Source organism: Gavia stellata, chromosome 4 (assembly GCF_030936135.1).
Source record: "Gavia stellata isolate bGavSte3 chromosome 4, bGavSte3.hap2, whole genome shotgun sequence".
Taxonomy (NCBI): domain Eukaryota; kingdom Metazoa; phylum Chordata; class Aves; order Gaviiformes; family Gaviidae; genus Gavia; species Gavia stellata.
In genome coordinates, this window is record NC_082597.1 from 64,310,920 (window position 1) to 64,337,151 (window position 26,232).

Consider the following 26,232-nt stretch of genomic DNA (forward strand, 5'->3'; position numbering starts at 1 on the left):
GAAACATCATTATTATCCTTCACCTCGCCATCCATTTGGGTTGAGATGTCTTCAGTATATATTACCTAGTTTCTGAATTGCTCATCTCCTGCAGGGAGGCTGCAGACTAATCCTTAAGAATGGCGAAAAGTTTACAGTATTACAAAATAAAAAAACCTAATAATAATAATAATAATAAAAAACCCAACTGTAGGACACTATGCAAAAATACTTTTCTAATTCTGTTCATGAAGGTGAAAGGCCTGAACAGGCCCAATTTTACTTGAAATGGTTCTAGAAGCAGTAGCAAGGTAGAAAAATTTAGTTAAAAATAGACTCCATGATATCAGGCTCTAGTGGTCAGACTTTCGTAACTTCCCTGAGGTGTGTCTAGTATGAAGGCAAGGTCAGCAAGAGGTAGCAGAAGAATCGGGGAAATGCTAAGTTTTTTCACATACAAGAGCATGTCCATCCCTGGCAACTGAAGAAATACCTTGCTACTCGAAGTTCAAGGAAGCAATTCTGTAGACTTAAGTCTCACTAGAAGGTGAACATTTTAGATTTAGTCTCAATTTTCCATTTGATTATTTTATTTGTAGCTATGTAAAAGGAGCAAGTGTAAATAAATAACAATCAGAAGAGGAGTATCTAACATATCTGATAGATACCAATGGACCTCTGTTTTTCTGTGAAGGGAAAATAAGGCTTCTTTCACAGGGAAAAAAAAAATCTGCAAAAGCTGTTCTCTACTGCTGTATCGTTATTCATTTAGAATTTAAGAGATGAGTACAGATAATACGGTATGACAGATTCAACAACTATTTCACAATTATGCTGGAATACCTTGTACAAGGACTTTACAAAAGTAAAAAATATTTACAGGAAGCATTATCCCTGAAGACTGCATGGTTGTACAGAGTAAGCCACCCAAGGCACCTGGCACCTCTTCTCTTCTACAGCAGCACGACACTGTGAACAAGTATTGGACCCATGTCAGTCACCACAGAGGCTGCTGCACCTTCCAAATCTAATACCTGCTTGCTCTCAATCCAGTCTGGCTTTTCTCTTCCATACTTCTGATGTTTTCAAGCACAACCACATTTTAGAGATTGCTTAACTGCCTCTGTTGGTATGACTGAAAGAATCCTGGTTTAAGAAAAAAATCCAAAACACTCTACATTCAAGGCTTTATTTTCAGTGTCCTTAAAGGGACACGACTACTTGAAAAAGCAATTTTATCCTGCTAAAACAAGTAGTGTATATATTCTACCATTATATGAAATTCTAATTATAAAAGGGAATGATTACACACATAGCACAACAAAAGCCAAGATATGAGCAAAGTTTGGGTGCCCATTTTCCCAATTTAATTGCCACAGCTGAAGAGACTAGCAGGCCAAATTATCAACTGTTGGCAAGATATTCCTACTAGGAAATTTCTGACATTTCCTGTATACAAGGCATACTGAAAATACAAACCTTGAAAATTGAGAGATGTGAGCAATTCTTGATGATCTAATTAAAGGACTGCAGAAAACAGATGGATTATCCTCAACATGGAAAAAAAGGAGTTAATTTGTTGAGAAGCTGGGTTGTACACAGGACACCATCCTCTTGGATTTCGTCTTCTGTTCCTTTCCCCCATCACTTCAATTCCGTAAGCTCCTTTTTCACCTCTTTCAGTAGCATGTGGAAAACAATCTAACAGATTCTTCTTTCCAGATACAATTGTACTTCTTATGAAGTTTCCCACAGTAGCTTCTACTTCGCTCAACACCAGTGTGACACTTTGTACCTGTAAGCTTCACCCAGCAGAGGAGGAAGTGTGGCAGGCCACCACAGGAACGTCTACTACTTCCTGAACAGATATTGTTAGATAGGTATTATTTTACGATTAGATATCGATTTAGAGCTCAAAATCGAACCAAAGTTTCTCTTACTTTCTTCTTGGGACACACAAAGTTCAGGCCCAAAGACCTCTTGGTTTTTCACAGCCTGACCTGAACAGTCTGACTTTTTTACTGTCATTGTGCAGCAAAAATGCAGGTTCAGGATTCTTGCTAGCATGTTTAATTAGGCACAATACCTTGCATCTTTTCCAAGCTATAAAATTACTGACAATTACATTTTCCAAGATCCCCCAATATTCTCCCTGAATAAACACTATGGGTAATGTTTTTTTTTCTTTCTCTACTATCCTATTTCTGAACAAAAACTCGGCACATCCTCTTCTTCAAGTCCACCCTTGCATCAACACCCACAGCGTTTCCTTGCTACGCCTCAGAAAGCACTGCAGGTTTTATCCAGTAAAAGGAGAAAAAAAAAAGCACACATCTTGACACCCAGTAGGAAGAGATTAATAAAAATCTTGGAACAACGACAAAATACTAAGGGTATTAGAGCATGTTCCCTGTTACTAGGAATACAGGGCTATAGATGATTACTAGGGGTATAGGCATGTTTCCTATTAACTCCCACCCATTATCTGATGGAGCAGATCCCCAAAATCCTTTTTCAATTTCCATTTACCCACAGAACCCAAAATACTACTGCATTTATTGTCAAAATTAATTAGCAAGCTTGCAAGCTATACAAAGAACAGTTTCTTCTACTCCATCCCAAGAATGCAAAGAAAAGCATGGGGTAGGAAGTCAATTTGGCAAATCTTAAGGAATTCTGGTTAGTCATTTAATTCAAGCCTATTCTTTCAAAGAGGGAAAAGGATGCCAAGTAGGCAATATCTACAGGTTAAAACAACAGTAGTACTAAAGTACTAAAGATGTCACTGTCACAACCAAATAGTCATATCTGTCACTCATTCAGGGTCAATATTAAAATACTCAATTAGGAATAGAAAAACAAAGTCATAGTGTGACAATAATTAGTTTGCGACGAGTGACAGGACAAGAGGAAATGGCCTCAAGTTGTGCCAGGGGAGGTTCAGGCTGGATATTAGGAAAAATTTCTTTACTGAGAGAGTGGTGAGACACTGGAACAGGCTGCCCAGGGAGGTGGTGGAGTCACCATCACTGGAGGTGTTCAAGGAACGTGTGGACGAGGCATTGTGGGACATGGTTTAATGGGCATGGTGGTGTTAGCTGATGGTTGGACTTGATCTTACCCGTCTTTTCCAACCTTAGTGATTCTGTGAATACTGTTGACAGACTACATACCAACCTGTAGCACAAAAGCAGCTAAAAAATGAAGTTTATTTGAAGGAGAGTCTAAAATTTAAAATAAATGTAGTAAGCTTTAAAAACCTGAACTCAACTGGCAGCTAGATTTTTTCCCCTCTCTTCAAAATGCATGCAGTTACACTGAAGTAGTAAAACTGACCAACAAACACAAAGCAACATGGGAAAGTGCAAGGAACCACCAGCTATCTCTAAGTCTTACCACAATAAGCCTGGTAACAATTCTGAAATCACAATATTAGTAATTTTAGGCTTAAAAGGATTTACTTTGGCAATTAAATAATTTCAAAGAAGTGACAAACTTCTATATGCTGGATATAGAACCATACTGCCTTAAAATAAATTACAGAAAAAAAACACCCAACATAAAAATATTTGAGCTTTTGTTTTTGCCATATGCATTTTCTAAAAGAAAATATCTTTTAAAAAGGAATGACTGGTATAAACTCAAATAGCATGCATAAATACTTTTTAAAAATAAAAAAAAATAAAATACAAAAACAGAATGGTTGTCTGTAGCAACTATTCCCCTCTCTGAGCTACCAATTTTCTCCAGAAAAAAAAAACCCAACATTTTTTAGATTTTTATAGAATATATGCATGTTGGTCCAACAGCATATATAGTTTTAGTACATATTCACTCATACACATTCCACCAACCAAGTTCTTAAGAACAGAAAAATGACATGTAAGGCCAACTCTCAAAAGACCTGAAAATACATTAACCTACTCGATATTGCATGATCCTATGACACACATAAGAATCCCAAGAATAACAATGATGCAACCATAACACACACAAAACTCTGACCTTTGATCGCTCAGAAGCATCTCTTCTGACACTTCCAAAGTCCTAAGAGATCTCAGTCTACTTTAGATCAACCATCGCATTGCACAATTGCCTAATGTAATTGAACACTATTGCTTCTGAATTATGTAATATTTCTCTGAAATGAGGTATTGCAGTAACAGAAACATGCAGACAGGTATATGATCTATTTTGATTTCCAAAGGCTCAGACTTCCTGGACCTCCAGAAATAAAACTTAAAGTTTGATGCTGTCCTTGCAGAAGACACTTTTAATGGCAATATTCATGCACATTCTGCCATTGAGAAAGAAAATCAGTATACATAATTTCTCTCTCAAGTAACAGCGCTTTTCACTCCCTCAAAGCACAGAGGCTAAAATAAACAAAATCAGTACGTGACACCTTGTTAAAGAAAGCTCAACTCCACAGAATGGATTCTGAAAAGCAGAAACCTAATAGGAAAATGATGACCAATGGAACAAAGCTATCAAGTTACATAATGATACAGGTTCAGTTACAGATACAACAAAACCTTCTACCTACATTTAGGGATGTAGCCGTGTATTCAACATAATCACCATGTCACCTAAAATCTCAGGGAAACAACATTGACCTGAATTATTTGTACAGTGATTGTTCCATTCCATAATTTCAGTCCAGTCTGAAAATGAGTTGATACATTTTGAAATTGAACACGTTTTTCCAAGATCTGGATTTTGAGTACAGTTAGTTCAACTTATTCAAATTGCTAGAATCAAGTTAAGGGAGAAAGGGACATCACTTTTACAAAATACTTTGACAACTGAATATTTGGTATAATCAGCATAATCTTAGTTCTAATCATCCACATTTATGAAAAGATTGCGTGGAGAGCTGATTTTCTATACAGTGATTTCATGTAACTACTAGGAATTCAAGCAAAAAAGTAAAATGACTGTTCAAATTGCAGTCAAAAGACCGCATGCTCAGGAAATCCAAAGAGCTTTACACGCAAAAATATACACTGAAGGCAAACAACCTTTTCACTACAATGTAAGACTGTTAGGAAGAGACACACAGTCCAGCTTAATTCATAATAGCATCAGCCACCATGGATTATGTGTAGCAGTTCTATGAGAGAAGTACTTTTCCTAATGATGATTTCCTGACAAGGCCAAGTTAACATCACCAAAGTACTTCTGACATATTCCTTCTGTTTAGCACCATCTATTAAGGACATACGCAATTTCTCCCACCTTCCTCTGCCAACTGAGATTTCTACTTATTCTTCCCAACCAGACTGATTGCATCAAGTTGCTTTAAAAGAGTATTTACAATTAATTTTTGTCCCTGTCCTTTTAAAATCATTGTTTTACAGAAATGAAGGTCTGAAGGAGCCTACATCTTTCAGTGTGGATTTTAGCAAAATAAGCTGCCTCAAGATGATCAGAAAAATAACATTCAAGAAAACTATAGCAGACCTCAAAACTAAACAGCATGTCAGTGAGAGCAGAGACAAAAGGCATTTTAAAAGCAGCAATCAATGGTAGTTGAAGGCCTTATTCCAGTGTGAAACCAATTAGATGAGATAAACCAGGATGACACCAGCAAGTGAATCAAGATATAAGATTTATGGGAAAGAAATTTAAAAAAAAAAAATGTACATCAATCTGACCAGAAGAAAAATTTTTAGCACTTTGAAGCCAGTAATCAGTGCAACCCTTTACATATGAAGCAAAGCACTCGGCTCAGGGATTCAGAAAGATTCTCTGTAGCAGTTCAGACTCCCATCTTTCTCCATTCATTTTCCCAGTGTGGCCAGACTGACACACCAAAGAAAAGGAGAAAAACAAGCCCAATCTTACTTTAAGCACTGTGTCTTAGCCGAGCTGCAACTGCTAGAAGCATGTTGAAGTAAACGAGAACTATCCTGTCCTTCCCACAACTGATGCAGGAAACAGGATTAACATTGGATTTCAAATAATTCTAGGAATACTGGAGTCCCTATTTATCTGACCACAGCCAACACGAATTTTAGTTCTGGCAAAGTCTATAACAGCTTTGTTTTCTTATTAGGTAGCACGGGCCTTACATACACAGAAGAATACACATATTAATTATTTGGTTCAAAGAGAGAGGGCATTGGAAAGGGAAGAAAGAAGACAAAAATTAAGTGTCTATCTATACACTGACGACAAAGGTTTTCTGGGTTATTAAAGTTTTTCCATGTTCTATTTTTATCTTCTCATCAAGACTCCAAGCCAACAAAAGTTCACCTCTCCCCCCCCAAGATATTCCAGAACCTAGTAAAAGCCCCTGACAGGTAACTGCATCTTATTTACATAATTTGCCTTATTTCAACTCCCAGACAGGTTTATTCTGTGCTTACAAATTAGAATTTAAAAAAAAAAAAAAAAAAAAAAAATCACCAAAAAAACCCCCAACCTTACAACCAAGGAAAAAAAAAAAAAGGCACTTTAAAATAATACCTTCAAACCACAAAGGTTTTAAAGGCAGAACCAACACTGTCTTGGTTCTATGCAAAGAAAAAAAGAAAAAGTAAATACACCAAACCACAAAATCTTCAACCCATTTAAAACAGCTGCCATAGCTCTCTTGAAACGGACATCTCAACTGAGTGCCTGTATGTGGTTGTACTCTACTTGAGAACAAACTACTACCCAAAATTGCCACCATTATTTCCCTAACTGAAAGAGGAAGAAGTAGGCTAAGCTCTACTACTATAGAGATAACAAGAGGGTGGAAAAGGGAAGTCAGTAGACAAGTTAACTAAACCTTCACTCATACAGGAATAAAGCAACTACAACAACTACAATACAGCAAGTGAAGGCTCTTCCTGAGTGAAGACATAAAATATGACATTTAAATAAGGTTTTTAATTTTTGTTACATATTGTCTACGCATGTTTGATTGCCTCAGCTTTTACATTCTTAGGTTTTTGTCTTAATCTTCCTCAGCACCAACTTGCATACAAACTCCTGTTAGTTATCACTCTGTCTCTAGCCATCTTAATGAAACATGGCGTATGATGTGGTTTTAAGAATTACTGGCATCCCAAGTCCTTTGGCCACAATCAACACAAATTTCAGTTCCAGTTCCAGTGCAGAGTTTTCTATTAGGCAGCAAGGGCCTTTTGTACACAGAATAGACATACTAGTTACTTGTTTCTAAGAGAGAGGGCATTGGAAGGAGAGAAAAGAAGACAGAAATTATCTGAATCACAAACAGCCTATGAAGAGAAACTGACATTCAATCCAAAATAACAAACAAATCTTGGGAAGCAATAACATGATATAGCTTGCATTGATCTAACAGCTTGCAGCCACTGGAAGAGGCAGGTTACTCATTCCCTTCCAAGCAAGCACTCAAATTCCCCTTCCGCGCAACAGCCCTGGTACTTGCCTGGTTACAAGGCAACCTGTTTTCACTTGCTTATCTGACAGAAACTAACATAAGCAGTTTTCTGCCTGTTTATCAAGTTACCTTACAGGACAGTCGGGACAACTATCAGAGCCAATCCACGAGATGGAGTGGGACCATGTAACCTGGAGAGAGGGATATGAAAAGTAGGACTGCCCCTTTTGGCAATGGAGGTCGCTAGACCCAGTCAGTATTGAACTTCCCTCTCATTATCCTCTAATACTCAGAACTACACCAACCTAATAGATAAACTGCCAATAGCTTACCAATTAGACTGCAGGGAACATCCCTCCCTGCATCTGAAAAACTTCCTAGAAATTAATTATATACCCTGCACAACATTGAAAAAGACATTACTAAGTCCAAGAGATGCATATATTGGCACTAGATGCCATAAGTAAAGCAACGTTTTTTAGATAGCACAGCATTTAAGATGGTCTTAGTCTGACTACCTTTGGATATCCCAGTTTTTCTTTGATGAAGTGTTTAGTTTCACCAGTTCCTTGAGACCAGTTTATCTGTAGCTTCAGCTACCAAGAGTAGCTGAGGCAAGTACCAGGCAGAGGTATGACTTTATGCCACTACCAATATGTTATTTGCCTACAAAACACTCCTTCCAGTAGTTCACTGAAGTACAGCAGTAACTATAACAGATCAGAAAAACAAACAAGTAACCCAAAGAGTTTGAAAGCCACATTTCTAAACCACAAACATGGCTTTCCATAAAGCAGGACAAAATTAGAATGACAAATTTTCAGCTAGATCCCCACCTCCTTGTTTGAGATAAACATGATGGCCATTCTGAAGTGTGAAGGTTATCTACCTGCTCTTAATAAAAGAAATACCACTTTACGTAAGCCTGTTGGGAAACAAGACTTAATGTTTGGGGTTTATTTTTTAGAGGTTGAGTAGAAAAAACTCACTAATGGTTCTTGCATATTCACTCACAGCAGTTCTTGAATTCCAGAATTACCTAAACCCAAGTCTCACAAGAAAATATTTATCATATCATAGAATATCTCAAGTTGGAAGGGACCCATAAGGATCATGGAGTCCAACTCCCTGCTCCTCACAGGACTACCTAAAACCAAACCATATGACTAAGGGCATTGTCCAGACACTCCTTGAACTCTGACAGGCTCAGTGCTGTGACCACTTCTCTGGCAAGCCTGTTCCAGTGACTGACCACCCTCTCAGTGAAGAACCTTTTCCTGATGTCCAATCTGAACTTCCTCTGACGCAGCTCATGCGTTCCCATTTCCTTATGTCCTGTCGCTGGTCACCAGTGAGAGGAGACCAGCAGCTCCCCCTCCGCTGCCTCCCTTGAGGAAGTTGTAGACTACGATGAGGTCACCCCTCAGCCTTCTCTTCTCCAAGCTGAACAAACAAATTATACTATTTAATATAATACTCTTATCTAACAAACAGATCTCTTCAATATTAGATATTAGGCCAAGCACCTCTTTTAGGTGATGTGCACTGTATATCAAAAGCAGGTTTTAATTCATTTGGGAATTTGTTGGTACGTCTTCAGCAATTCCATTTCCTTCTCAACAGCTAGAAGTGTTGACTGCTCCTCATCAACAAAGGTCATGCATGGACTGCAGCCTCCTACAGAGAGAGTACTAGCTGGTTATTCCAGCTGCCTAATAAAGATGAGCTGTTTAGAAAGACCAAGTTGCCTAATAAAGATGAGCTGTTTAAAAAGATCATGAAGCATGACAAATACTATCAGTACTGTGTTATGTTATGCAATACACAGTTGGTAAAGCTTTCAACATCCTCAGTAATACTGTCAGTAGACACCATCAGATCTGTCTTGTTCTCAAGCACAGTGATTAAAAAAAGGTCTGGAGGTGAACAGTATCAAACCCACAATGGCTTCCTAGACTGAGGGAATTGATCAGGAAGCTAATGATTGTTTTTAAATGTGCTCCTTCGTTGGACAATTACGTCAGGCATCATTTGATAATATGACTTTCTGCTAACAGCCATAGGCAACACCCTCTTCTGTTGCCCACGTTCTAGCACCAGTAACCAGTATTAGCACTACCTTAAGGCTGCATTGCTGCAAATCCCTTATTCCTGGGTTACCATATGACTGATCTGCTGCTTTTACAGACTACAGCAAACTTGGCTTCAGCCTGCTTTACGCACCTTTTAACTGGCTCATTACACGGAATGCAGTATATCACCTAACTGGTTTAAAAATTTCTGAACCAGATTGGTTTAAAAGACCTCCTGGAACCTCCTACTAAGTAACCTTAACACTCACAGTAGCATTCAGAGTCTCTGCAGCTGCACCTGAAATGAATCTTTTATTGCCTTCAAAATTCAACTCATTAAATAGTTTTCCTCAAGGAAAAAAAAAAAAAAAAACAAAAAAAACCCACCACGCAAATTTTTAAAAATTTTTAAACTCCTCTGCTTCTCAACTGTGTAATTCCCCCTCCAGCCTACAATATTTTCCAGACATTGCTAAGAACTTTTTAAAAAGCTTTTTAGTAAGCAGAATAGTTTCTGCATCTTCCAACCACAAAATAAAATAATACATGCTGGCTCCTATAGCTTTGAAATACCTTACTTTTATAAGTCAAATAGACTTGCAGTCAATAGCAAGTAGAGACAGACACTTCATTTTTGAAGAAATCCAAGAGCAAACTGGCTCATCAACTCTAGCTCACCATCCTCATTTCAAATGCAGATGGAGTAGCTGATTACATTAACTTCTATTTAAGCTATGATACAAGCAAACTGTTTCAGATACACAGATAATGAGTTTAAATATCAGATGTTATATTGGCTGGCTGGCAGAGCAGTAAATAGAAACTCCTTCAATCAACTAGATAATGCCCATAATTTAGAGATCTTTATTCGATTCTCAGCTGCTTATAGAGGTCCAGAGGGGCATACTGGCCAAAACTGCATCCATGCAGTCCATAACGTATCAAGAAGTTACTTTTACACATTATTCCATCTACAGAAATCTAACTGTTCAATCCTATTCAGAAGAAATTAATGAAGCACAGTAATTTTCAGAACATGTGGAAATTTCAAATAGTGCAGAACAAAGCTAAACAGAGTTTGGGGGTTGAGTTGCATCAGCACTAAGACTGAATTTTATCTGCATCAATTATTTTTATTCTGGGTATAAACTGAGGTACTGTTTTTTATCTAAAGCTCTAAAAAGTTCAGATACAGGTTACTGAAACCAGGTTTACTCTATCGTAAGCTATCTAGAGTCATTTAAATTAGTTGCAAAAGCACAAATCCACATCTTTTATTCTAGATTTTACACACAATCACTTTTGGAGGTAATCTTTACTTCACAGCCTGTGCTACTCAGCTCCACAGCTTTTAGATGGGGGAAAAAAGTATTTTATCTATGTATCACTCTAGTGTATGCATATATAGCTCTTAGAATAGAATACCTTCTTCACAGTGGGCAAAACACCAATAACATTTGAACACGAAAGCTCAAAGAAATGCACAAGAAAAGTATGAAGCGGGAAGCAGACGACCTACTGCAGAAGGTCCCCTGAAAATGAGCACAGACATTTACCATTCCTGTAAAAAATACAGGAGACGTTATGGTTCACTTATTGTGAAAAACAAAATTAATTCTTCAGGAGAAAATTTCTGACTAAAATTTCACTTAATTGTTTCTATGAGAGAAGACAGGAAGTCTGCCAAACAGCAACAGATCCAAGTGTTTTATTTTGGGTGTCAATACTACAAGAAGTGATTATATGAAAATGTTTTGATATAACTAAGTAAATTATGTCTTTGCGATTCAAGAGTGGAAGTAGACATTATTACAGGTCTTAGGCTTTGTCTGCAAGGGTATCTGCACCATTACACACCGGAGGCCAACCGGCTGGAATGCAGCACTGCAAGAGAAGGACCTTGTAGTCCTGGTGGACAACAAGCTGTTCGTTACCCAGCAATGCAACCTGGTGGCAAAGGTGGCCAACAGCCTCCTGGGCTGCACTAGGAAAAGCACTGCCAAAAGGTAGAGGGAGGTGATCTTTCCCCTCTAGTCAGCACTGGTGAGACCACACCTGGCATGCTGGGTCCAGTTCTGGGATCCCCAGAAAGGACATGGACATACTGGAGCGAGTCCAGCTGAATGCCACTCAGATGATTAAGGGACTAAAGCATCCTTTAGATGAGGAGAGGCTGAGAGAGCCGCAATCCGTCAGCCTGAAGAAGGGAAAGTGCAGGGGGATCTTATCAATATGTATAAATTCCCCTGATGGGACGGGAAAGGTGACAGACTTCTCAGTAGTGCCCAGTGACAGGACAAAAGGCAACGGCCACAGATTAAAGCATATGAAATTCCATCTGAACACGAGGAAGAAAAATTATGTATTTATTTTTTAGCTGCTAGATTGATCAAACATTGGAAGAGATTGCCCAGAGAGGTTGCAGAGTCTCCGGTTGTGGAGATATTCAGTACCCAACTGGACACGGTTCTGAGCAGCCTGCTCTAGATGACCCTGCCTGAGCAGGGTGGGGTGGACTAGATGATCTTTAAGAGATCCCTTCCAACCTCAGTGGTTCAGTGAAAGTTATTTACTAAATCAAAATTTTCTAGATTAATTTGGGTCTATTACTACACTGCTATAAATCTGGTTTAAACCAAAAGTAAGGCTACCACAGGACTTTTGTTCCACATCAGTTGATACTAAGTGGATTAATTAAAACAGCAAGTAAAACAGAATGCAGCCTTGGAATGAACAGTTGTAAGGAACAACTACTTTCAAATCCAGAGTAGAGAAGAATGAGGCAGAAATGGCAAGAACACAAAAAAAGGATACATCTATATAAGGGTACGAGGGCAATATTCAAATAAGGATGCTGGCCCCTAAAGCCTACCTAAATTCAGGAGGACAGCTAACCACAGAGGCACCTACACTCACCTGGCACCTCACCACTTGACCTGAAAATTCTAAAAGCACCATCTGTTCTGCTCGCCCAGCGCACCCAGACAGCATATGCCACATTCCCTGGCATCTAAGCCAGAAGGCAAGCACAGCTGCCAAACTTTCAAAGTACCAGGCACTAAAAAACAGTTATATCTTGGGACTGGGGAAGGGAGAAGCTATTTTGTTTTTCTCTGTGAGATGGCAGCAGTGCTTATTCAGGTTGTGGGAGTTCAAGCCCACACATCTCAAGGGAATGTTCATCTCCAGGTTACTTTTTATGTAAAGATACTCTATCTCCCCCACTTAGGGCCTCTTACTCTGCAGAAAAGAACCCAGGAATTATGGGCCCAAAACAGAATGTAATATGACCCAAACATAATCTTCGGGTTAGGGCACTCAGACATTGACAAGATTATCTTGAGTTCTGGTCCCTGTTCCTGACATTAATGAATAAATACATACAGTGAGCGTGCATTACAGCACAACCTTTTGCAGGTCTTAAGACATACTAATACTTTTTCTTAGTCTTCTGATTTAATAGTGCTTCCTACAAGTACACAACAGTCTATCCCCTGACTATGAATGCACCTGTTTTTCTTTAAAAAAAAAGGCACAACTGTCCATTTCTCTGACTATTTCAGGAACTGGTAAGGACTTTACATTTGCCTAAAACCTGACTCATACCTGCCAGACTTTTTGGACTACAAGTAACACTTAAGAGTTGTTGCTTTTCTGGTTTGAAGGTGATAGTAATGTTTTGCTTTTCTTTATGAGCTCTGCTAAAATAATCTGAAAGTGCCAAAAAGGTTTTTCTTTAATAATTAGAAAAATGTAGTAAATACTTCATGTGAGAACAAACCCAATCCTTTACAACAAGTGTTTCCTAGATAAAGGTTCAGAGGTCAATGATCTCTGAGGAGCCTTTAATGAGTTCAGTAATTCAGTGAATGGGAAGTATTAAGCCATTTTCTTACAATGCAATTACAGAAGAAAAGTTTATTTATGAGTTTGTTTGCATTACATAGCACTGGCTATGAAACTAAGTAAAACTAAAAATTCTAAGAAAAAATAATCAAGCTATTTGAATAGTGACAATTTGCCAACCTTACAATATAATTTGTAGTACATCAATTTAAATACACCTAGAGTCAGCTTTCTTTAGAAAGACAGTTTTTACTTTTAGCAGTTCAAACCGTAGAGTTACATAACACAACCTCAAACTGTGTACTTATCTTCAGGAAATACAAGAATTAAAATTTCACTTGTTGCAGCTGATTCAGGTTAGATTCCATTCAGAGAAAGATACAGAAAGCTACATTTTAAATTTAAATTAATGCTATCATCACTTATTTTCTGCACACCGTAAAGTACTTTCCATTAAATCAAAAACTCAACCATGCATCTGTATGAGCATCAGCAAGCCTACTGGCTGCATTAGAACACGGATCTTCCATACTTTACTTCAGAGCAATTGGTCATTGCAGCGGATATTTTAGCACACAGGCTTTTTTCACTCACAAATCAATGTTCAAATTTAAAACTCGAGAGTCTTGCAGAACAAGTTAATATTCTCCAAGTATTCTCTGTTATGTTATCCGTTTCCTTCTGCACTGTCTTCACTTTCCTATGCTCTCTCCATCCGGCTTTTCACCTAGAAGACTGTCTCTTCTTCACTATGCTGCTTACTCCCTTTGTAGATACCCCATGAGAACAGAAAAATCTCCTAATCTCAGTTGTGATTTTTCAGACACCTGAAAAGCAGAAGTCCCATTCAGTTACAGGTTTCTTCATGTCTGGTACAGAGTTTGAAAAGGAAGTACCTGCTTTACTTCCCAGCCCCTCAGCATATAGTCAGTAAGTTTCAAATATAGTCAGTAAGTTTCCAACAACAATCACTTAGAGATTTACAGTTTTTCTTCCAAAGACATATGAGGTTATACATGATGCTGGCAAGCGTATTAAGGGATAGAGAACATTTCCTAACAAAAACCTTGTTCCAAAGTATCATGGTGCACAAACTTCATAGAAATGAATTTCTCAGAGGCTCGGAGCAAGGCATACATTCACACTGGAAAGAGACTTGTCCAGCTTCCTCAGGTTGGCATTATAAAAAACAGAATTTTACTGTACCGTGTTAATCAACAATCCAGTATATAAAACATACTGACCTTCTACTTCTGTCTCCAAATTCCCCATTAGCTGTACAAAAAATACAACAGAAAAACAGACTATTCAAAACACTTACTAATATCATGTGTTATAAAAAGCATATTGTATTTTACTAGTGTTGCCCTGGGATGGTGTAGAAAACTGCAGATAGAGACCTTCCTGCTTCTAGCTGCTATATGGTCCACAAGCAACTCCCTGGGAATTTTCCATGTAGTTTGCATTGGGAACTGACATCACATACTGCAGGCATGCATTCACTGCCATTCCCAGCACACATGCAGCAAGAGCAGCAAGGAATGCATTGCAATTCACTTTTAAATACATGACGTAAATGTACCAGTGCCTGTTTCATCTATATTTAGTCCAGACAAACAAGATGTTAGCTCAAAATCATTTCTGTGATCATCTGACCAAACGTAAAGGCTAACGCTTTACTTTCCCATGTTTTACTACTTTATCATGATTCTGTCTCATTTTCCTGTCATTGTCCCCCCACATTAACATTGCTCTTTAAGACTGTGTGTAGCATCAAAGAAAAAAGGGAATTAGATGCAGTGCTACCCTATGAAAGACAAAGATTCAGCCAATTAAGGTGGAGACATGCATTGACATTCACGTGCTGGGGGGAAGAAAAAAGGCACAAGAGCACTAATGAGCAATAAACAAACAGCATTGTAGAGATCTCCGATCTGTTCCTTATTGTAAGTAAACCACTTTTGGGAAAAAAAAACACTTTTATGTGAGGCATCTTCGTAAGAAGCAGGTAATGGCACCTCACATTAACAGGTCAAGTACCATCACCAACAGTGATACCTTCCTTTCACCAATATACAAGATTTTGACCTCTCTTATAGTATAAGTTTATTCAGTGTCCAGTACCAGAACTAACTAGGAGTAAAAAGTTTATTATTCTATGAAGTGGAGGGTTTGTGGTTTTTTCATTAGCCAATAAAGTCATTTCCACACTCAAATAAGGGCCAGGAAATAGAATGCACACTGTGTTCTCATTTGGCGATGCTAGCCAAGACATCGAGTCCAAAAAACAAAACAAAATTATATTTTACTGGTAAGGGCAAATTCCAAAAGCCAAAAGTAACATTTGCAGCAGCACTTAAAAGTTACATCTTCATTTCAGAAAATTCTGATCTACTCAAATGATACTCCTAACTGTAGTTCATACCTGAATCCTTCTTACTGGAGTTTCATGATGCTTCAAGCACAAGCCAGCTGACCATGCTGGAAGTATAAGCTACAGCCAAGGCATATGCTTTCACTCAGTTAAGTAAGATGCTTTTCAGCAAGGATGCTAGTCCAATCACTCAATAGTACAGCTACCCCGTTCATTCTTCGCAAGAGTAAGAACAGTATTCTATACTACTACTCCTATATTCATTACATCAGAGCAGCACATTTTCCTGCACCGTTAAGAGATTCAAAGTGATGCCCCCAGAGGTCCTAGCAATTCACATAGGAGGGCACAGCATCAGAGGCGGCAAGTTGCTGCTCACCTTGGCATCACATTGATGTATCCTCCAGGCAGACAAATACTGTAATCAGAACTTAACGTGAGATTTAACAGACTACATGTGTACACCATTTTTGTTAACATGCTTTTGGTCCTACATAAGCAATAGAGCACAGAGAAATGCCTAGGACAGCATGTTTGGGCTTGAGGCTGTGCCGTGTCAACGCAGCACACCATCATGAAATAAAAAGGGAAAACACTATCCTGAGAGGTAGGCTGGTAACATTTGACTGGGCACCATGTGACATTAGCATGGCTATCTTGCTGTTGGTACTGTTCCTAGACCACCCCGTACTTGGCAGCTGACAGATCTGCCCATCAGTACCCCTGAAAGCCATACGTTAAGTTGCAGTGCCTCATTTCACTTCCACTTATTCTTGACACTGAGTTTTGCAAGTCAACAGCATGATATAATCCTTTAGGGAAAATGTCCAAATATTCTTGATATTGAAACAAAACTAAAAATCTGTACCTTGGGCAAGCCAACCAGAACTTTAACAAGCACTATTGGGTAATAAGACATAGCAGTTTCTTTGGTTGCTCTCCATTCACCCGATTTGGCCTTTCTTTATTGGCCCTCAAACATCAATATCTCAAAAGGAAAATGTCAGTCTGTTCAGAAAATACTGCCTGGTAACTGGTAAGAATGACAGATCAGATCAATACTACATCCTAATCCTGTATCAAAGACTTCATTTCTCAAAAAGTCACCTTTCCTTGCACTCATTTTCATGAATAGTGCTTTAAGAGCCTTTAAGTGAATAAAGCTTTAATGTAAATGGAACAAACACAATTAAATTTATGAAATGAATTTCCCAGGCTAGCTGCAATGTCAGCTGACAGGTTCAAATGAAAATAAATAGACTTCATACCACAATATATTAAAAATTTAGAACAGTCATCCTCACTCCAGTTGGCTTTTAAGACAGAATGATGTGGGAGGGTTTTTAAAAAAGCTTTCTTGCTTTTGTAGCAAACAGCAGCATTTATGCCTGCTTGAGCAACAATGAACTCAGTATTTTCAAAAAGAAAGATGAGTTTTAAAGTCTACTTTAGTTAATGCTGAAGTAATGGAGAAAACAGTATTAAATATTAATTCCATTCAAAAGCAGAATTGACCTGAGGAGATTAAACTAGCCACATAAATCCACATTACCACCATATAGCAGACATCTCAAGACTATTCATGCTCTATAGATTGTTAGTTCTGTGTATTCATGAGCTAATGTTACATTAGAAAGGACTGACAAATGAAAAATAGCTTAGCTATTTTAAAAGCTATATATTTCACTAAAATATCTCTCCTACATTGCTAATAAAGCAATAGCACTGTTGTTAATAGAATTTTCGTACTTCAGCAATGAGACATATGTAAAACTTGAGCATTTTTCTATTTTTAAGCATGCACATTGTACCTACGAACATCTTTACTGATTACTCAGAATTGTTTTGAGACAATGTTTTTTTATTTTAAAATTATGTAGGGAAAGTACAAATATTTACATGAAGAGTATAAGTTCATCTTCAACTTGTGCAAACCGTCAAGTAAACAGAATGGAGACACTGTATCGCATGATCTTTCAAAAGATGATATAGAAAGTGCAAGGAAAACTGCACTGAGCATAAGAAATCTGCTAATGAATATGAAAACTGTCCACAAAAAAGCTAGAAACCACAAATGAAGAATGAAAACAGAATTAATGTGATTTTGCCCACTGGCAGTTAACAGTGTGATACTCCGCTGTAATGCTTAATCTATTTCATTGCCATTGTGTTGTCATAATCCAACTCAGCATTATAAACAGATCAAGATAAGTTTAAAAAATAAAAGGAATATATTTCACACTCTGCACTGTAGCACCTAGCAGGTATATACAGAAATTAAGTGTACCAAGCAGCAGCCCCCTACCCAGACTTCTCTTACCTCTGTAGTTTATAGATACAGAAGTCACAAAACAGAGCTTTCTGAAAACATTTTAATTCTTCAGCCAAATCAAGCATGTATGAAGCAGAACAAAAGGAAAGGAAGATACTAAAGTGCTATGTAAGCATCAACAAATGACATTTTGGAACATAAAATCATAAATTAACTAGCTAATAAAAAATTCACTATTAGTCATTTAAATCACACATAAACACTTCAAGTACCTTTGTTTGCACGGTCAAGAATGGCCAAAGAAAAAACATTGATACCAAAAATATTGATATAGATCAACTATAACATTACAAACAATGAAAGGTAGTGTTTAAATCACTAATTCTGAACCTTCCTATCTTTTAAGTAACATTGAATAGGCAATAATTAATTTGTACTTTAGAAATTAGAAATATAAGCATTTAACAATTGTTTAGAAACTCACTAGAATCTTGTTGCAATTCTAATTAAAAAAGCTGAATTGTGTATCCTTCAGTTCTCTTACAGATCTTTATAGGACAAGACTTTTTTTTTTCCCTTGTCCTAGTTATTATGTTGGAATGCATATTCTAAAACATCTACTATGTTTTATTCCAGAACATCAAATGAAAAAATTTACCAGATTACAGATCTAAAGGAAAGAAGCGTTAACTTTCAAAGTATACATACTTCAAATAAAGCCAGTTTTTCAAGAAAACTGTAAAGAAAAAAAACTTGTACATATAATTCTACATGTTATTACACAGTTTCAAAAATTGAAGAAATTTGAATATTTACTACTCTACAGTGCTTATTATGGTAGACTACATCTACTTTAATATATATATTAATAAGTCTTCCCACTTCACAGATGGGAACCAAGAGGGAAAAAATGAAGAATATAAAAGGATTGAAAACAGACATCCAATTACACAAGTGCTAGTCTGGCATCCTTATTATTACTAGTTTCTTCTCAGTTTAACCAAAACTGTTTCAGCTTTTGTATTGTTAGAAGAACTGAGTTCACTTGAAGTCACTTAAGTCTTTGGCAGAGGACACAGCTCATTGGACTTAAGCTGAGACTTCCACCTTACCACTGAGGAAACAAGGCTAAACCAAAGAAAAGTAAGGTTAACAAACACATTAACCTTCCCTTGAGGTCTAAAACACTTCCCTAACATACACCCAGTTGCCACAGGAAGAATTTAAGGCTTATACATTACAAAAGCCAGAAAGTCAGCTCAAGAGCCTCTAGGGCCAGACCAAAGCTCTAGTGACCAGGCAATGATTTGTTGATTCAGTTCAGGCCCCTGAATGTTTATAATTACAAGGCCTTAATTTTCTGTAAACAGAAGGTCTGCACCAGAAGGCATTTGTAACAGCCTCTCTTTGCAGTCTCCACATTTCTCAAGGTGAGCATCACCATACCTTGTCCTCTTAAGCCCCTCTAAGACAGACACAGGAGCTTCACCTGTCTCTGCAGACAGATGATGCTCTGGGGTTGCAATGCTGCAGCTGCACTGGAAATGCCTTGCTTGCTATGGACCCCACTAGATGAGCAGATGGGTCTGGGCCAAGGCCATCAGATTCAAAGCAGAATCACATATGGTGACTAAGACACAAAAACAAGGTTCCACAAAACTGGGTGAGCCACTGATGCCAAAGTGGGCAGCGAGGAAGAAAAATGGGCAACTCCCCTGTCTTTTCCCACCCACTATCATGTCCTCCAGCAACACAGTCCTCACCAGTGTTTTGCAACAGTCTGAGGCTTATGAGCCTAGCCCTTGATAAGCCTGTTCAGCTCAGTAACCCAACAAAAAGCTAACCCAGCAAAAGAATGGGTTTTGTCAGTTTTCTGAGCAGAGTTGACTTACCAAACAATCAGACAAGCACTGAACCAGCAAAAGAGAAATTATACCAGCACGCAGCCAGGAGTGGGACAGCCTCTTTCAGCAGCAAAGAGTTGGCGAAGCCCATCGTGCAGAACCTCATATATAAAGCTCCAAAACAAAGAACCAATTCAGGAAAAGTAGTCGCTATGGCATGTACATTTCCTTCTTTTCTTAAGGAGAAAGCCTGCCTTCAGGGTACAAACCAGTTCATTAAGAGGAATCTGGACCATGTAACTGAACAGCTGCAACAGGGAACCTTGATTTTGAAACTGAGATCAGATTAAGGAGTGGTTGAGAAATTTTATGTTTCTTCAAAGATCAAATGAAGATATGCTCAAATCTATACAATATCATAAAAACTATGTTCTACGTGAACTTAGCTCAGATGTGATTTGGGTGCTGAAGTTTTCTTCCATTTCAGAAAAAAGCCTCAAGTCATCTGCAATTTAAATAATCATCCTCAAAATGTATATGAATCACCTTGCTTTTCAAATTATGTTATTAAATGTGTTTTTTTAATACTGACAAAGCTGTAAAAAACAGCAAACACTCAATGGCAAAGTTCTATATACCATCAATGAACTGCTCTAGGAAAGGGAGAAAAAGTTAATTCTTTCAAGAAGGCTATACAGAATACAGAATTAATCCTGAAAGCAAGAGCTATCAATTTAAAAACCCTTCCATGTAACTGTAATCAACTGAGTTTTGCTTTGCAACAGAAGTACATACATGTTTACATTACATACAGATTAGTGCTGTATTTCCTTTAGTGACCTCTAACCTGCTCAAATGAAATGCGGATTTCTGTAAACGTAAAAAATTTATAAAAGAAAAAGGATTTATGGCTTCTAAATTTAAGTTGCATTTACACAAAATACCAAAGACGCAAGCTGAGCAAAGCTAGATAGGCTGTTTTCTTTCTTTCTTCTCCTTGAGGGCGAGACACCAAAGTTGACACCATTATGAAATTTTAGGAAAAACTACTAATTTTGAACAAAAAAGGATGCTTTCCTTTCCTATTCCCTACTGCTCTGGCTTTGAAGAATAAAACATTTCCTTTGTTTAAAAAAAGATCTTTTTTTATAATCTTTTTTTAAGATAAATCTTTTTTTAACATAAAAAAATTAAAAGGTTACAGGCATTCTAAAAGGCAGAGACCACTACTATAACTGGCATTCACACCTTTGGCCTTACCCTATTTGTCATTGAGACATGCTAGAAGTCCACTCTATGTTTGTTGACAAACAAAACATCCCTTGGAAAAGTGCTACACAGAAAACTTCATAGGGGCACCTGCATTTTTAATTCTCAGTTTGACTGACTTCTCCATGCTCCCTTACAACCAGTACAGTACCAGTGCACCTTTACAAAGCAAACAGCCTTAAAAAGCTAACTCTACAATCATTTACTCCTGAACCATTACAGACAACATTATGTTGTACAGACAAAAACTGAATTATATGCTTAAACTAAGTTTGTTCCAACCTGTCTGAAATCTAGCCTACAAGAGTAAGTGACAGCTATGCAATGCACATAAATCTAGTCGAGTGCATGTATCATGGACAGAAAAAAGGACAAAGATTTCAAAGATGACAACAGGATTTCTGCAAACTCCACAAACATATTCCAAGCACAGAACTGACTGCAAGATCGGCTAAGAAAAGATATTCTGTACATATATCACAGTAAAAAACACAAGCAAGAAGAGATGACAGTATGTAGCTAACCTAGTAACTGAGGTAGAGCATCAAAAAACGGAGACCGACAGAACGAGAAGTATCATGCTATGATACATACCATTTGAAGATGAAGCCAAGAACCTAAATAGGTGTCAAGAGCTACTGAACAGATTCAGGAAAAAGTTGAACACTTAGAGCAGCATAAAGGAGTTTTTCTGCTGCATTCTGGCTGGAGTATATTCTAGACAAGCCAGAAAGGGGGAAGGACCTTAATGTGACATTTTCATTTAAAGAAAATAAAAAGACCAGGAAAATACAGGAACTACCTAAAATATAAATGGATTTTTCATCTGAAAGATTTGACAGTTTGTCACATCTCACTCTCTGTAGTCTCTCCACTCTTGCAAGCCATTAAAGAAAGTGATGAAGCCTAGAACACCACACAGACACGCATAGACACACAGACATTACACTCTTTTGTTCAGCAAGAGGTAATTACACAAGCTTGCGGCCGGATGTTAGGCCCAGTCATAGAGTAACTAAAACCCAGAATGTAGGTTCACAACCTTGTAAGGCATATCAAAATATTTGCTTTTACACAAATATTTGCCAGAAGCAATAAAACACATATTTGATAATACTAATGTTGACAATATATTGATAGCAAACCAACCTACAGTCATTTGACGACAGGTAGTGCAAGAACACCCAGAAAAAAAATCACATAAAATTTAAAGGGACTAGTGCCAATCTGTCAGAACAGACTTTGTACTGCCTCCAGGGTATTGCTAAGGCACTCTCTTAACTAAACATAGGAAGGCAGCAAAGAATCCATAATCCAATGAGATGTGCTACATGACATGCTAGCGCACTACAGCCTTAAGTAACCATGGGGTTTGTATGTTTCTTAATATGAAGTCACACCAATCCCATTCCACAGGCTGGAGAGGGGGTGGGGTGGTGGGGAATCAAGAAAGCATGAAACCAAGAAGCTCACCAAAAATGTCAAGATTTGAGAGTGCGTATTTTCCTTCACAAGCTATGTAAGAGTCTTCAGATACTCTTAGACCAAGAGGAAGGGCCCTCCCAGAGCAGACCACAGCCGGGCGAGGACAACGGTCTCCCACGATCCTGTCCCTTAAGTCACGAGACTGGGTGAGCATGCAACTAAATCCCAGAGCAACATGGCTGTTGCCAGCTCCTGCGGGCTTGCTTATTTCCCACACTTCGGGTTTCAGACTGTCAAAGCAGTTCAGTGCTGGCACAGTTTTTCTACCAATTGCTTGACAAAGCTCAAGCACAGAAACCACTGTGGATTTTTCCGCAGATCAAGATCTGAGAAGGCTACAGAGTGGTCTGTCATACCTTTGAATCAGACAGTTGATACTTTCCTCCTCGTGACAATTTCAGAAATTAGTTCACTTGTACCCTACTAATATTAGCGCACAAGACTGGCATTTAAGTTAAGCCTGCATGTAAACTGCACAATCGCCAAGACAGGCTGAAAGAGCAACACACAAACACAGAAAAATACTTGTGAGAGAGAGAACCTGTAACGGTACAAAGACCTTCAGACGATGTCTGCACCTTTACTACAAGCAGTGACCAAGTTCTGACAAACTTGTATCAAGCTCCAGTAATCCAAAAAAGCTGTTGTGCATCTAGCTTCAAACAACAGTACTGGCAAGAGTAGTAGTAGTCTAGTTAAAAATACTAACGAGGGGTCGTTTCTAAAGGTGTGACAATGCTGCTTTGCCAGTCTTTACAGTTTACAAAGCCCTCTTCATAGTTTCGATTACACTGTGATTTGAGTCGAGGGAAACCCATGTACAAAGAGCGTATCAACTCAATGTATGTTCAAGTCAACATCCGAAACACTGAAAGCGTTCCTTTCATCCTAAAACGTGCAAGAAAACACCCATGTGTAATAATGACTGTTAGGTAACGCCTAGATATGCAACCTACTTTTAGGCAGCGTTTTTCCTTTTGCCGTTGAGGGGAAGAAAGAAAAAAGGAAAAAAAGAAAAATAAAAACCCACACAACCATCGTTTCTCTGCTGCAAGCGCTGAGCGCAAGAGATGAAAGGCAAGCCCAGGAGCGCGGCCGGACCACCGGCGCGCTGCCGCACGACACCTCTCCCCGACGGGAAGCCCTGCCCGGCGCACCGCTTTGTTCAGCGGCCGGCTGCGCCGCCGAGGTGCAAATCCCCGGCGCGGTCACGGCTTTGCGGGCAACTTCGGGCGCCGGGGGCCGCCGGAGCCGGAGCCCTGCCTGCGGCCGGCTCGGCTCCGCTCGGCCCGGCCGGGCTCTGCCGCCCCGCGCCGGCAGAGGGCGAGGCGGCTGTCTCGCCGGCGACGCCGGGAGCCTGTTTTTGTTACACGGGGGGTATTTAAATGTCCTGCTGTCAATCACACGGCACTTCCTACACCGCCGCCAGCTCCCCGGCCCGCACGCCGGCGCCGGGGCTCCCCACATAATGGGGGCGGCCACTCGGAGCCCCGCGGTCCCAGCCCGGCCGAGCCGCTTCAGCCGCGGGCCCCCAACTTGCTCCTTTGTTTAACTGCCCGTGAATCCCCACCGCCACCGACTCCTGCTCGCAGCCCGGAGGCTGCCGCCGGGCCTTTATTATTCACACGCTCGGCTCGCGAAACACAGGCGAGTCGGCGGCGGCCGCTCGGGACCGGGCTGGAAACGTCAAAGCGGCGAGAGGAGCGGGGCGACCCCCCGCCGCCCTCCGCCAGCCGCCCACCCCAAACAAAACGCACGGCGACCCAGGAGCCCGAGCCCCGCCGGGGGAGAGCCCCGGCACCCCGCGCGGTGCCCCCTCCGCACTCCTCCGCGAAGAGTCCGCCCTGTCCCGGGAGAGACCCCCCGGGGGAGCGGGGCGAGGGGACGACACGACGCCTCCCCAAAGCCAGCTCAACTTCAGGGTGGCGCCGGCCCCGCCAGCGAAACCGCCGGCCCGGAAGCCCCGCATCTGTTGCTCTTTCATAACCGGCCCCCCCCCGCCCGGCCGCCCCCTCGCAAGCGAGGACCCATGTGCCCAGGGACGGCAGCCCTCGCCGGCACCGGCCGCTGCCACCGCCGCGGGGGGGAGCCGGAGCGGAGAGGAGCCCGTTCCCCCCCGTGCCGCCGCCGCGCAGCCATTGTCCCCCCGGCCGTTACGGGGGGGGGGCGGGGGGGGGGGGAGTGTGAGGGGTGGCGACTGCCACCGCCTATGCCCGGTGCCCGGCCGACCCGGCGGTTCCACCCCCGCGCCGCCCGGCCCCGCGCGGCGCCCGGCGCCTACCTGCCGTGGAACCAGTCCTTGCAGATGTCGCACTCGATCATGAAGCGGCTCACGTCGTAGGGCTCCCGGCACACGCAGTACACGGGGGTCGCGGCGGCCGCCGCCGCTCCGGCCATCTTTAAAGAACTCACTGACTGAGGCGCCCGCCCGCTCCTCCTCCCCCTCCCTCCGCCGCGGCCGGCGGCACCAATAACAACAGCGCGCGTGCCAGCCCCACACGCCGCGCGCGCCCCGCTGCCGGCAGGCAGGCACGGGCAGGCGGCGCGGGAGCGAGCGAACAACAGCGCGCGGGGGCGCGCGCACGTGCGTCACCCGGCCCCCGCGGAGGCGGGAGGAGGGGGGGGACCGCCCCCCCGCCCTCCCCGCACGGCGACCGTCCCCGCCGCGCCTGCGCCCCGCGGAAGGCCCGCACCCCACCCCCACCCTCCCGCCCGGCCCGGCCCGGCCCGGCCCCTCCGTCTCGCCGAGCGGCTGGAACTGAGCGTGCGCGGGGGGAGCGGGCTCCCATTGGGCGCGGGGAGAGGAACGCACGTGCCGCCGTCCGCCCCTCCCCCCGAGAGGCGGGGCGCGGGGAGGCACGCGCGGGCCCTGCCCTCCCCCTCCCCCGGGCAGTGTCACGCGGGAGGGGGAGGGGCAGGGTGCCGCGAGGACACGGGCAGAGAGAAGGCGGGCCGCGGCGCGCGCCGGCTCCTCCTTATGTAACCGCGGCGGCGGCGGAAGCGGCCGAGCTGCGCCGAAGGCGCCCGAAGGGTGGACTTTGTTGTCGGGACGGGCCGCCCGCGCAGGCGCGGGCCCGGGCGCAGCTCCCCCCCGTCGGGGCGTGTGGGGCGGCGCTGTCCGCCGGCCCGGCGCGGGGCAGGTGCCCGGCGCGCCCGGTCTCCCGCGGGGCCGCCTGAGGCGGCGGATGGTTCGCCCTGGTCCCTCCTGAGCAGCGGCCTCCCGCAGATCGCACCAGCCTCGGCGAGGGGCCGCTGCCGGCGAGCGAGAGGGCTCGGCCTGCGGGGCCGGAGGGGGAGGCCAGCGTTGATGTCTCCCAGAGGCCCTTCTGCGGTTGGCAGCGCTGAGGAACCGGCAGAGCGTGGTGGAGCGGGTGTCACGGAGCACCAGTGCTTCCGCCTCCAGCCCCCCTGGGCCTGGGCTGCCAGCTCTGTCCCGAGCTCGGCGGCTGGCGGCAGCAGCCGGGTGCTGGTCACTTCTGACCATGGGACCCGCACAGGCCTGCTCAGGGTCGTCGTCTGGGGTCGTAACGTTTCTTCTCATGTGGACGCAGTAGAAGTAGCTGAACACCCAACCAAGGGTTGCAGAAAGTCAATGAAATAGCATTAGCTTATTGCATTTTTTTGAGGAACGTTTTTCCCAGCTCATCAGTGCACAAACCGAATGCCGTATGGCGCCACAGTGGACATGCGGTGGCACTTTTTCCTGGCGGGATCTGAGGGCAGAGGCACGTCTG

The 26,232-nt window shown here is 41.8% G+C and overlaps 1 protein-coding gene across 1 annotated transcript in view; it reads right to left on the bottom strand.

The window, feature by feature from the left end:
- KDM7A (lysine demethylase 7A) overlaps window positions 1-24,895 on the bottom strand; it is a 67,008-nt gene extending 42,113 nt beyond the window's left edge. Inside the window, exon 1 of the mRNA XM_059816803.1 lies at window positions 24,780-24,895. Within this exon, the coding sequence (XP_059672786.1) occupies window positions 24,780-24,895 (116 nt within the window). The remainder of the gene's footprint in view (window positions 1-24,779) is intronic.
- Between the last annotated feature and the right edge of the window lie 1,337 nt (window positions 24,896-26,232).